The sequence below is a fragment of the Orcinus orca genome, chromosome X, assembly GCF_937001465.1.
Source record: "Orcinus orca chromosome X, mOrcOrc1.1, whole genome shotgun sequence".
Lineage (NCBI taxonomy): Eukaryota > Metazoa > Chordata > Mammalia > Artiodactyla > Delphinidae > Orcinus > Orcinus orca.
Window position 1 is genome coordinate 44,369,080 of NC_064580.1, and position 13,489 is coordinate 44,382,568.

At 41.3% G+C, this 13,489-nt stretch overlaps 1 protein-coding gene across 2 annotated transcripts in view; it reads left to right on the forward strand.

The window, feature by feature from the left end:
• Positions 1-3,496: 3,496 nt before the first annotated feature.
• CLCN5 (chloride voltage-gated channel 5) overlaps positions 3,497-13,489 on the forward strand; it is a 159,710-nt gene continuing 149,717 nt past the window's right edge. The window contains exons 1-3 of one of the 2 annotated variants that reach the window (XM_033409629.2): positions 3,497-3,733; positions 4,347-4,463; positions 5,823-5,979. In XM_033409629.2, the coding sequence (XP_033265520.1) occupies positions 5,964-5,979 (16 nt within the window). In that variant the 5' untranslated portion in view covers positions 3,497-3,733; positions 4,347-4,463; positions 5,823-5,963. The remainder of the gene's footprint in view (positions 3,734-4,346; positions 4,464-5,822; positions 5,980-13,489) is intronic. The other variant, XM_033409628.2, reaches the window with a different exon arrangement.

Below are 13,489 nucleotides of genomic sequence, written 5' to 3' on the forward strand. Positions count from 1 at the left end.
AAAGAATCTGAAACATTATATATATATATATATATATATATATATCTGAATCACTTTGCTGTTCACCTGAAACTAACACAACATTGTAAATTAACTGTACCTCAATTTTAAAAAATGGTTAAAAAAAGATAAAGCTGCTTTAGATATGACAGTTTAGGTGCCACTGTGACCTATTGCTCTAAAGGTTTTTCTTTTGCAAAATTAACTCTAAAATGCTACATTTTATTATACAGAGAAATCCACTGTTTTATTGTATCTTTATAATTAACTTTTAAGATCACATTGTGTTTACTCTTTACTTTGTAAGACCTGAAATGGCTCTTGACCGAAAGTCTGCTGACCACTGTGGGGGGTTGGGCGGGAACATTTTTTCAAGTTTTTCCAAGGATGGGGGAGGAGAACAGAGGGTCTCATTTATGTTGATCTATCTACACTCTTTTGGCCAGATCCACTTGTGACCGTGTACACACACTTGTGGGGCACCTGGCTAAGGTTCTCATGGGGAAGAGAACAGAGTTAACAGAATCCATACCTCCTGATTAAATTATTAACTTTGCCTCATTAGCACCACACTCTAACCATTTCACTTGGGAAGGTATTGTTGTATAGGCATTTATTACTCACCACATAAATAACTCCTGCAAAACTTGTGGATCCAAAGGAGGCTTATTAATCATCATCACCATTAATAGTAATACTAGCTCACATTTATTGAGCACTTAACATTTTCCAACTATTTAAAATCTATTAATACATTTTATCCTATTATTCATGTTACAGGTAAGAAACCTGAAGGAGAGTGAAACTTGAACGACGTGACACAGCTAATAAGTGTCTGAGTCTGGTTGGTTCTGAGCCCAGGCAGTCTGGCTCCAGAGTCGATTCACGTAACTGGTTTTGTTTTGCAATTCTCAAAAGATAGAATGTTCTTTTATGAAGTGTACTCCTAAAACAGGAGCCCTCCGAGCTGTCAGCGGTCAGTGGCGACACCACGTGGTCATCTGGTTGTACTGCAGCCCTCATACTCTCCATAAATCACTCCTGCCCAAGCTCTCCCAAATAAACCTGTATTCCACGTAAAGCCAATATTTGCTCGCTCTACAGTGGTGGCTTCCAACCAGATTGCCATCCTGCAACCATCTTTTTCTTGTCTCATAGGGAAAGGCATCTTTTCCAAGCTTAGCTTGTATTTTGCATCTCATTTCTATTTCATGTATTTTACTCCACTATTTATCCCCTCCTTTTCTTGCCTCTTCAATTTCTGTTTCACTAGTGTCTCTTCCTGCTCAACCTACAGGTAAGCTCTGGTTTCTCCTATCCTGCAACGACAAAAGCCAAGCAACCAACCAACCTCTCCTTGAACAATTACTCCAAATTCACCTTCTTAAAGAAGAGTGACAGATATTAACTAGACTTATTGTGGTAATGATAGCGAGTCAGCACACCTGAAACTAATATAATGTTATATGTCAATTATACCTCAACTACAAAAAAAGAAGGGTCTCAATAAAGGGATTACCTTGCTCAAAAACCTTCTTTTTCAATCACTTTCTGAATTAAGTACAAATCTCAGTCCAACATTCAGGATTCTCCAAAATTGGGCCTGAATTTACCTTCTGGTTACATCGCCTACAACTTCCATACACTTCTTTACCCTAAGCTTCAACCATGGAGGACTACTCACAGGTCCTCATATGTGATTTCTTGCCTGCATACCTTTGTACAAGGTGTTACCTCTGCTTGCATTTACCATCATCAGAGGACTCAGCACAACCTGCCCTGATTCTTTCTAGTCGCTTGTGGCTATCCCCCACCCATGCACCCACCCACCTATATACTGCCAGTGCCTGAAAGCAGAGAATAAATGTTCTCAGGTGAGAAAGTAAAAATTAGCTTGGACTGAGAAAGCAAAAACCTGGCCTTTCATCAGGCTGGAATAACAGACACAAACAAAACCAGCTGTAAATTTAATGGGGAACAATATTTCTCCCAGAGACATGCTGCAGCTGTAAGAGGATAACAGCCGCCTTATCTGAGTGACCACCATGTTTTTTACTCACTGAGAAACTTTGTTTTCTACAATCGTAGACTATCAGGAACTTTGCTGCTTGAAATCATATCAGTGAGAATAAAACATTCCACATCTGTCTGGAGTACATACGTTTCTTGGATCCAGAGAAGCAGCCTCAATTTCCAATCCAGGTGCAGAGCTTCAGATAAGGGGTATCTGGACACAACATTCCACATCTATCTTTACTTTGTGGTTCCCAAGGAAACAGGACTCTGGGTTCACTTCGAAGTCCAGACCTGATGTTGACCCCCTCACACAGCCCTGCTTTGAGCTTACTAAAACAATGCTTCGTTTAAAATTCACTTAAACTCCACCCTTCCCCCCAACACCATAATGACTTTTTTTTTGTTTGGTAAGATGTCCCATGGTTTCTCTGGTGTGCCGTCTCCCTTGTTGCAATAGGTCCAAAAGCCGGACTTTTTTGATTATAGATTTGTCCTTGGTGGCCTAGTGCTGACTGGTCTAGGATACAGGTTTTGTATCCCACACCACTTAGCTTGCCCAAAGCAGGCGTTCAAAATTGTTCACTAGAGTGGACTCTGAATTAGCGTACTGGGGTTCTACTTAGATTACCTGGATTGATTATATAAATTCTAGTCTCAGTTCTGCCAGTAAATAATTAGCTGGATCATGTTAAGTAGGTCAACAAACCCCAAGGGCCTGTTTTCTCTTTTGTAAAATGAGGGGCTGTTTCTTCCAAACCTAGGCCAAAGGGCTTTGGAGTCAGGTAGACCTAGGTTGGAATCCCAGTTCTACCCCTTACCAGTCCTGTAATTTTTGCTTTCCTGAGCCTCTGTTTTGTAATTATTAAAATGGAGACAATACCAAAAACCGCAGTGTAGATTTTCCAGTGTTACTATGAGGATCGAGTTGGCTGTTACAAGCATCACTATATTTGATCACTATTCATACTACCACTATTATGTGAGCTCGGACAACCTTTCTGTGCCTCTGTTTTCTTATGAATAAAAGTGGAGAAATAATAGTACGTACCCCAGTGGGGTTATTGTGCACGTTAAATGAGATGAAAAAAGTAAAGGGCTTAGAACAGTGCCCGGCATATAATTAGAGGCTCAAAATACGTGAGCTAATGTAATTAGTATTAGATTTCTACCACTAACTATTCTGTGGGCCAGAAGCTCAGGATAAACAGTTTCGTTTTAAGAACAAAACCAAAAAAACATACCGTAGGCTCGAAAGAGTGAAACATAAAGGAGCATTTCTTTTTCAAAAGCAATTGACACGCCCAGCACTGGGTTAGGACCCGCCCAGTCCTCATTAAATATGGCAGCGAGCAGGGTCGACCTATTGCGGCTGCGCGCGCGGAAACTCCTCTGAGCACCGCCTTCTCCGCGGATCTCCCCGCCCTGCTGCCTCCTGGGCGGGCATCACCTCCTCCGCGCTTCGGCAGAGGTGAGGGGAGAGGGCTGGACGGGGCGCGCACGCGCAGGCAGCGGCCGTGCTTGGCAGATCCTTGCGAGGCGTCTGTCACATGAGCCGCGCGCCCGCTCCGTTCCCCCTCCTCCCGGCTGGGCTGTGAATGAAGCTCTGCAGGCTACGTGGGGCGCTAGCTCAACTTAGTGTCCCGGACGCCAGAGCCGACTGAGCGCTCGGCCCGCCGGCGGCGGGCACGGGCTCTGCCGCTCCGGACCTCGGCGACAGGTAAAGACGAATGGGCTGTTCCTACCCCAGCAGGTCCTTGGCGGGCCGCTGGCCCCCGGCCCACCTCCGGAGCACTCCCTTGGGCTCAGCGACACAGGGGAAGCGCTCCCCCGCTGGCTCCGTACCCGGGAGATGGGGGTTCCCCGTGCCCGGCCGCTGCTGCTTGGCACTCGGAGGAGTTAGACCGGCCAGTTCTAGCCAGTGCAGGGCGGCATCTTCCAGGGAGCCCAGCCCTATTCTCCGAGCCAGGGTCCCTGCGCTGTCCCAGCGAAGTTTCCTAGCGGAGCCGCGCCAAGCCCGCCCCGCTTTTGAATGGGGGAGGTTAGCTGCAGGCGTCCCCTTTCCAGGACTGGGGCAGGGTGGCTTTGGCTGGTAAAGCCCTGTCGAGGCCCCGTTCTTATCCATCCTGCTCTGGACTGGCAGGTTCGTGTGGGTCGTAGCGAAGCCGAGTCCACACTCTCGGAAAAGTAGTTGCTCCGTTTTCCTTTTCCCACTTAACGCGGGGAGCTGGTTCTCTCTAGACTTTACAGGCTTGCGCTTGAGCGCCTTCACCCACCCCAAGGGCAAAACTTTACCTTCACATTGATGCGCGTGTACTTTATTAATATTTCAGAGCAAATCAGTTTCCAGGAGTGCCAAGTGAAGTTGTACGTGTGCCCGTGTGATAACGTCAGTGTAAGCTACCCCGAATAAGTGAGGGAAATCCAGAAGTGTGGAGTACAAAAAGCCAGTAAGAATCTGCTTTATGAACGCTTCATACATTTATTAGCAACTACCCGGGTTTGACTACGGAGATGTTAAATTCTCCTGGTCCCACGAGGCGCGGAGCAGTACTATTTAACTGCGCGCTAAATAAGAGGGAAAAAAAGACAAACCAAAACAAACTGTCCTGGGTGCCAGATAAGTCATCAGAGCGCTTTTTCCTGGTGAATTCATCCTGGGACTTTGTGAGTTCCTAGTTTTCTTGGACTCCACAAGCCTTTCCTTATCCAAAGCGTTGTCTTTTCTCTATCGGCTTTTTGGGATTAGTGTACACATTCACACTTTAGTCCTTTAAAAAAAGGTATTTAAAAAAGGCCAAAATGATGGCTCTCAAGTTCGTATTAGTCTTCAGTATGTATACATTAGCGTTTTCACTTAAGGGGTGGAGGTGTTGCTTGTATGAAAGCTATGGAAATAGCAATCTGCTTTGAAGTTCCCCAGGTCAAAAAGGTGAGGACTTTTTCTTAGAAAAAGCAGATTGGCTTGTATGCTACAAAAGGAAGACTTAATGAAGAACTTGTTTAAATGGACAAGAAAAGCATTTAATATATTCACCTTCTGAATCAAACGAAGTAGTCAGACCTTTCATTTTTTTCTCCCATTCCTAGCGCCTTTCATATCCTTCCAAGTAGTACTGTCCTAAGACTGAATTTGACATTTTAAAAATAGGAATTATCTGAATTAATTTGGTTTTACTTAAATTAGTATTCTTTTTTTTACATTTTTCTTTTCCTTTGGTTCTTTTCTTTCCTGATTTTAAAAGCAGTCTATGCTCTCTACAGGACATTGGCAAAATGTGGGAAAATATAATGAAGCGGAGAGGAAGCACCACGACCTCGAGGGCATCGCTCTTCAGTTTTTATTATGCCTTCTTTTCTTTTCCTGTACGAGATCTGTTTTAAAACTTTTAGTCACAAAATTTCCTCTCCTTTCTACAAATTTTTTGTTGCAGAGTTGGGTGTTTTGGGGAGGTTGGGGAGGGCATCGGATATTATGCTGTTCTTCATTCCCCCAAAGTGTGGAACTTTGAGATAGGAGAGACACTTAATGGTTATCTCATCCAACCACCCATCCTTTGAGATTCTGAAACCCACTTACTGAAGATCCAGTGATTCATGCAGAATTGGACAGCACTCAAGGGCAATATTAACTGACTCCAGATCTCCCCATTTTTTTTTTTTGGTGAGATCTTTTTGCTTAGGTGGAAACTTAACACTGTCCATGTCTGCTTATCTTTGAAAGAGAGGTCCAGAGAGGGACAGGAGATGATTTTCAAGGATTTGAATGTTTTTCATTTAGGTATTTGTTTTCCTGTTGATATTTTCAGGTTCTGGGCTTGAGCATCTTGCAGAAAACGAGACGACACAGCTGCTGTTCCATCTACATCCCAGTCGAGTCTCCCTACAAAACTGGGGGGTCCGGGAAACTCTGAGCCTGTGACCCCAGCGTGGGAGAGAATAGGATCAAGATGGCCATGTGGCAGGGTAAGAAGTTAGCACTTATGCCTTCAACTGGTTTTTCCTCCTCTATTCTCTATCCCAGCCCAACCCTCCAAGCCAGTGACAGGCAGCCAGGCAGCGGTTTCTTTAATTTAACCCTTTGTCTTCGCCAGGACAAAGCATATTGGTTTAAAAGGAGTTGCTGCTAGCTGGAAGTTCAGATTATTTTAAAGTAGGGGTGGAGGCGGGTGTGTGTTTGGGGGGGTAGGAGTAGCGGGAAAATGTAGTGCCAGGAGCATTTTCAAAGAACTCCCTTCATTTTAACATGTGCTCGTGGGGGTTGTAGGTGAAGAGATGGAGGATATCTTTTCATATTTCTGTTTTTTATTTGGTTCCGGCAAATTTCTATCATAAGGTTTTCAAAGGTCGGGGAGACAGATGTCAGCACCTCCTTGACTTCCTCTTCGCAGTAAAGACTTGAAAGCATATTTAGCGTTATAATGATTATATTTGGTGATAGAAGGGAAATGCCTATTTTAATATTATGGAACGACTTGAGAGCAAAGCTCAGTGATGTCTTGCCTGATAGACTATATCTCTTGTGAACCTGTGAATTCTTACCACATATAAAGTTACTTTTTATTTTGGTGGGGTTGGGGATGGTGCCCTTTGGGAGAGTATCAGAATCTCCAGGGGTGTGTGGGATTTTTATGTTTATCAGAAGGGAATGTGGGTTTAAGAAATGGTAGACAAACACTACCCAAATTGGTCTGTGACCCACAGAAGGTTAAGGGCCACTTATATGCAGTAGAATGAAAGGAGCTTGAATGTCCATAAATATTCAATAGGTAGGTTTGTTGGTGGTCTAATGTATCTTTTAAAACCATCTCCAGTTGGTTACAGCCGTAAGAAGAATTTTTGATGTGTGAGGGTTGTCAAGTTAAAGATACTTTTTGATGTGAGATTTGGCCTGTATCTCTGCTTTGACTCACACAATGGGCATTTATCAGGAGGAGTTTGAATATTTTTGTTTAAATCCTGAGACATTCTTTCATTCAACAAGTAGAATACAGAGATGAGTAAGATGCAGAACCCTAGAGAGTTCCTTGTCTTATGGGGGAGACAAACATACAAACAAATAATTGTGTCAGGTTGAATAAGTGTTATAATAGGGAGAGATGCAAAATGTGATGGACGTCCAGAGAAAAGCATGATGAACTGTGAGTTTTGAGCTGGGCTAAAAAAAAATGAGTGGGAGTTTGCCAGATGGGCAACTGAGAGAATTGCATTCTGGGCAGACAGAGAAGCACTGTTTGGGAACTTCCAAGTTGCTCTGTTGGACTCGTGTGAGATGTGTGGGCCACGACCTCAGATGAAGCAGGGAAGGTAGTAGGAGGCTGGATAACAAAGAACCTTGTATGTCCTAGGAAGGATTTTACACTTTATCCCGAAGACAAAGATTCTAAACAGGGAAGTAACATAATCAGATTTTGTTTTAGAAAGATTACTTTGGCAGCAATGTTGAGGTGGGGTTGGAGCCGGAGAGAATGAAAGCCAAGAGGCAGTTGGGAGGTTTCTGTTATAGTGGTTTAGGGAAGAGATGGTGAGGGTCTGAGAAGAAGCAGGGGCAGCAAAGATAGAGAGAATGGGATGAATTCTAGAAACGTCCTGTGACTAGATGCAGGGAGACACCGAGCCTGGGTTGACAGCCAGTTTGGGTGCCTGGGGCCGGTGGTGCCGTTCACTGAGATGGGGAACATGGGAGGTAATGAGAGGGGCATGGGGACTGTGGGAAGTTACTGTGCAGCATTTGGTTTGGCCTGTTTTGTTTGAGACACCTGTGAGCTGTCGGGTCAATGTTTAAAAGACAGTCCTGAAAGTATAGAATTAGAGTTTGTGTAAGTGGGGAGCTAAAGTTTCCTAATGATGCATAAAGAGCTTGTGTGTTTTCTCTCTTTTTGATGGAAATGTCATCAGTAGTTAATGATTTATAATAAAAACATTTTAATGGATAACAATTCTTAATAAAAATGTCATAATTTCTTAATAAGTAATATATTTTGCTATCTCAGGCCCTGAAATCCGATCTGCTTAAGATTACATTGGAGGAAAACAATTTTCCTAGCATTAGTGAAGAGGGGAGTATTCCACAGAAATAACTGCAATCATTCCTTGTTTTCTGCAACCTCTGAAGTGACAAGCATAGTACAATGATAGTTTGGGTGGCAGTATGGTAGAGTAGTTAAAAGTATGGGTCTAGGTTCAACTCCGTTGGTTCTGTCACTTGGTAGCTGTGAGACCTTGGGCAAGTCCCTTAATCTTTCTGTCTCAGTTTTCTCTTTTGTAAAATGGGGATAACAATAGAACTCACCTTATAAGGCTGTTGTGATGATTAGTTAATACTAAACAAAACACTTGGAACATAGTAAGTGTCATATAAATGTGTGCCATTATTATTAGTAGTAAGACATTTAGAATATTGTCTATCATATAAGTGCTTAGTAAAATTTAGCAATAGCTGTTATTGTTACTACTACTACTTCTACTGCTGTCATTATTATTTGCTATAGCCTGGAGTGGGCCTGGCACCCTGTTCTGTGGAGGGAATTTCAGGTTGTCCTTGGAAGGCCTGCCCTGTAGTCATCTGTTTGGGTCTTTATGTAGAGGTTTAGATATGAAGAGATCCTTAGAAAACATCTAGCCCAACCCCTAGAGGTTAAGTGACATACCCACAGTCAAACAGGTTAATAGTAGTGATAGGACTAAAACCCAGGCCTCCTGATTCCCTATTCCAATTTTCTTTCCATGGACTCGTGGAAGAGGGAATGTGTGGGTCTGTCCCCAGCTCAAGGGAGCTCTGAGTCAATCTCTGGATCTAGTAGAGGAACTCTAAAAGCTAGAGGAAGCCAAGTGTCGTTAGTCTCTTGGGTCAGTCCTGTCTAGTTCCTTCATGGAGAATTGGATCCGAATTCCCATGCCTCTTTAACATGGCCAACATTATTATTTTTGACTTCGTTTGATGGAGTCCTCTAAGACATTTCCTGGCCATTTTAAACAGAGTGTACTGGGCATAATTTAATATCTTTGATAACTCAGGGTCATCATTAATAACATCGGTTTCATTGGTCTAATGGTCAAGGAAATATTGAAGAGAATACTAGCCAGTTTAGGGCGGGATGAGAGTGGAGACTTGTGTTGTCAGATCTCATTTATTTATTCAATTAACATCAAGCACCAGTTGTGCACCAGGCACTGTGCTGAGCTCTAGAGATGCAGTGGTCAGTAAAAACAGGTATGGGCTCTGCTCTCACGGAACTTACCAACGAGGATAAAAGTAGAATTCAAGCTTATGAAATGCTTTATTTAACAAATGTGCTGAAGTAACTTGGAAAAATGACACCAACGTAAATTTAGAAGGATTAAAATAGGGTTTCTTAATAAAGGAGGCTGGTGCATCGGAATTGCCTTTTAAAAATATTCCTGCTCAGCTCTATTTACAATAGCCAGGACATGGAAGCAACCTAAGTGTCCATCGACAGATGAATGGATAAAGAAGGTGTGGCACATATATACAATGGAATATTACTCAGCCATAAAAAGAAACGAAATTGAGTTATTTGTAGTGAGATGGATGGACCTAGAGTCTGTCATACAGAGTGAAGTAAGTCATAAAGAGAAAAACAAATACCGTATGCTGACACATATATATGGAATCTAAATAAATAAATAAAAATATATATATATATATATATATATATATATATATATATATATAGTTCTGAAGAACCTAGGGGCAGGACAGGAATAAAGACACAGACGTAGAGAATGGACTTGAGGACACAGGGAGGGGGAAGGGTAAGCTGGGACGAAGTGAGAGAGTGGCATGGACTTATAAATACTACCAAATGTAAAATAGATAGCTAGTGGGAAGCAGCCGCATAGCACAGGGAGATCAGCTCGGTGCTTTGTGACCACCTAGAGGGGTGGGATAGGGAGGGTGGGAGGGAGACGCAGAGGGAGGAGATATGGGGATATATGTATACGTATAGCGGATTCACTTTGTTATAAAGAAGAAACTAACACACCATTGTAAAGCAATTATACTCCAATAAAGATGTTAAAAAAAAATTCCTGCTCAGTTCTCATCCCCCCCAGTTGTGATTCAGTCTTAAGACCTGAGCATTTAAAGAAGTGCTGTAAGCAATTCTGATGTGTAATCCTGTTTGGGAACTGCTGCATTAAAGAATTAAAAGTTAAAAAAAGAAATTATAAAGAAACTGAAAAAATACAGAATACTCATATAATCGTGGGATAGGGAAGATCTTTGTATGCATAATATGAAAGGTAGAATAATACAGTTTTAACTGTGTGAAAATTTTAAATTTCTGCACAAAACCATAAAATTAATGAGAAAACTGGAAACAGTTGCAAAAAGACTCATTATCCTTAATATGTAAAGACTTAACAGCTCAGTGAGAAAAATACAAGTATTTTACTAGAAAAAATGTGCAAAGCATGGGAGTAGGAAAATACATACTCAGAAATCCAAATGGCCAATAAACATGAAAAAATGTTCTATCTCAGTAGTAGTCAAAGAAAGGGGTAATTAAAATAGCATACTATTTTCTCCAATATAATTTGCAGTGATTAAAAAGGAATGACAAAACACAGCTTTGGCAAGGACCCGAGGGAGCAGGCATTTGCATACACTTCTGGTGGGGATGTCAATTTGGCAATATTCATCAAAAGCTTTAAAAACCGTGTTTACCTTTTCACCCTGCAATTCCTTTTCTTGGAACTCATCCTAAGGAAATAATGAAGGATGTGCACAAAGATGTATCAATAAGGATATCGATTGCAGCATTTTCTATACTAGGGAAAATTGATAACACTTGCATTCTGATGCATTGATACAATGCAATACTATAGTTACTAAAAATGATACTGTGGAGTTATTATACTTATTAACATAGAAATAGGTTCATGATATGGTGTTAAATGGTGGGGTTGGGAAGCACATCCCAAATTATCAGTAGTTAACAGTGTGGCCTCTGGGCTTAAGAGCTGGATGGAAATCCCAGCTTTATGAGCTTCGTGGTTTTGTGAAGTTACTTACCTTAGTGTTCCTCAAACTTCCACATCTGTTAAAAGAGGGATAAAATAGCAGCGAACCTAACAGTTCTCAACTTGTACGTCCATTAGGATCACCTGGGGATCTTTTAAGCCCACCCAAGCCCAGGCCTCACACAGGCCGATTAAATCTGAATCTCTGGGAATGAGATGCAGCACTCCGGGAATTTTGAAGCCCCTGGTGACTCCAGTGTGCAGACAAGTTAGGGAACTGCTGAGCTAATATATAGGACGGTTGAAAGGATTAAATCAGAAAATCACGGTGCCTGGCATGTGGTAAGTACTTAATACATGATAACTATTATTAGTAACTGTTACTTTTTCTTATTAATAGTATGGTCCCATATTAATATATGTGGTGTGTCCATGTATGTTTTGTACAAAGAAAAGTCTAAGAGGATAGACACACGAGTATTTTAAAAAGAAATTACGGTTGACTTTATTTTTACTTATTTGTATCTTCCATTTTTTCTGTACATAACATGGGTTCCTTGTTAATTTTTAAAGGTATAATTTCTGAAGGAAATATCAGATATATGTACACAGCTTTATATACTAAGGTATTTATAAGTGGTGGAAAACTGAAGACAATTTCCATAGTAGGGGAATGTTAGTAAATTATGGCAGGTCCACAGATTAAAAATCCAGACCAATGCTGAGGAAAATCTTCATGACATAATGGAAGAGTATTGGGATTATTCCTTTTCTGTCTTCAGTTTAAGTGGGGCTTTGTGTATATCTCTGTCTTTACATGTTATGTATATACCTGTGAATGTATATATCCACCTTTGCCAGCGTGGATCCCTCAAGTTGGGACTGCATAACTAAAGCAGTTGCAGTTTTATTTTTTTACAGCTTTTTTTCCCCAGAATGATTTGTAGTTGTGTGTGTAGCACTTTGCCCTGCTATGTGTGCTCTGCAGTAAAAACCAAATCTAATATATTTCAAAAAAGAAAATACCTATGAATGTGACAATACATACAGAATAGATGGGAATTATCCAAAGTTGTTGACATGGCTATCCCTAGGTAGTAGGATGCATTTATATTTTTTCCCTTTTATTTTTACTTTCCAAATTTTATGTAATAAATATATTACTTTTAATAATTTGGAAGTGAGGTATAGAATAGCAGTGCCTCCAACAAAGAGTGAATTGTGTGGGCTTCTGGACAACTGTTTCAGCCTCTCTGTGCCCCCCTGCCTCCAAACTAAAGAAAAAAAAACAACCAAACTCCTGAGGGTTTGGTTAGAGCAGTTTTTTGCTACTAATACTTCCTCAAGTACTCTTGTAACTTTTAGCTGTCTCTCCTACTGACTCCAAAAACTCTTTTGAGAGTGAGATTGGGGACAGGGAAAGTGTACAAAAATGGAGAAATTACACTTAATTTAGTGTGGAAGTTACATAATAAGGTGAAGTGGCAAAATATGTCAGGTAAGGGTGAAAATAAAACAGTTGCAATGAGAAACTGTTCTGTTGGCTTCAGATCCAAAGGAAGTAAGTTTCAACTTTGCAGTTTTTTTTTAAAGCACATCACAGTGTATTTGTAAACACTCTGGTGATTTAGCTAACACTTGGGGGCCAAGGGGAGCATCACAAAGCAGTCAGTGAGTTGATAACAGAACTTCAGTGTGAAATCTAGATGGCTGTGTGGCTTGATAGTTGGACCACCATCACCTAGGAAAAGCCATCTTGTTCTGTTCTGTTGATCAAAACGTTAGTATCTGTGTGTCTCATCTCCGACAGGTACAAGAAATGACTTCTTTGTCTCTCTGCATTATTGCCCTTCCACAACTCCTCAGCGGGGCAGAATGGGGGCGGGGGAGAAGGATTATGATGAAAAACGTTGAATAGGGGGTAACTAAAACCAGTCTTTCAGAAATTTTTTCTGTAAGAGCCAGTCATTCCTTCCCAAGCGTACACTGTGGAAGGAACATGGGCCTTGGAATCCGATACACCTGGATCTGAACCCAGCTCTGCCAGTTGGTAGCCAGAGTTCTCTAAGCTCCAAAAGCCTCAATTGTCTCCTCTGGGGTCAAGTGTAGTCTCTGGAGACAGACTCCCTGGGTTTGTATCCTGGCTGTGTCACTGATAGCTATGGGCAAGTTATTTCATCTCTGGGCCTCACCCTCTTCATCTGTAGAATGGGGTTAATAATAATCATACTTCAAGGGGTATATGGCCTTACTCTGTACTATTTACAATTGCATGTGAATCTACAAATAAAGTTTTTACCTCAATATAAAATTTTAATTAAAGAACAGGGGAACAAGGACTTTCTCCTACATAACAATAATAGTGTTCACACGCAGGGAATTATCATCTATACAATAATTTTATCTAGTTTATAGCCTATAATTACATTTTTCTCAATTATCCTAAAATATCTTTTATAGCATTTCTTGAGGGGGCATTTGGTATCCAATC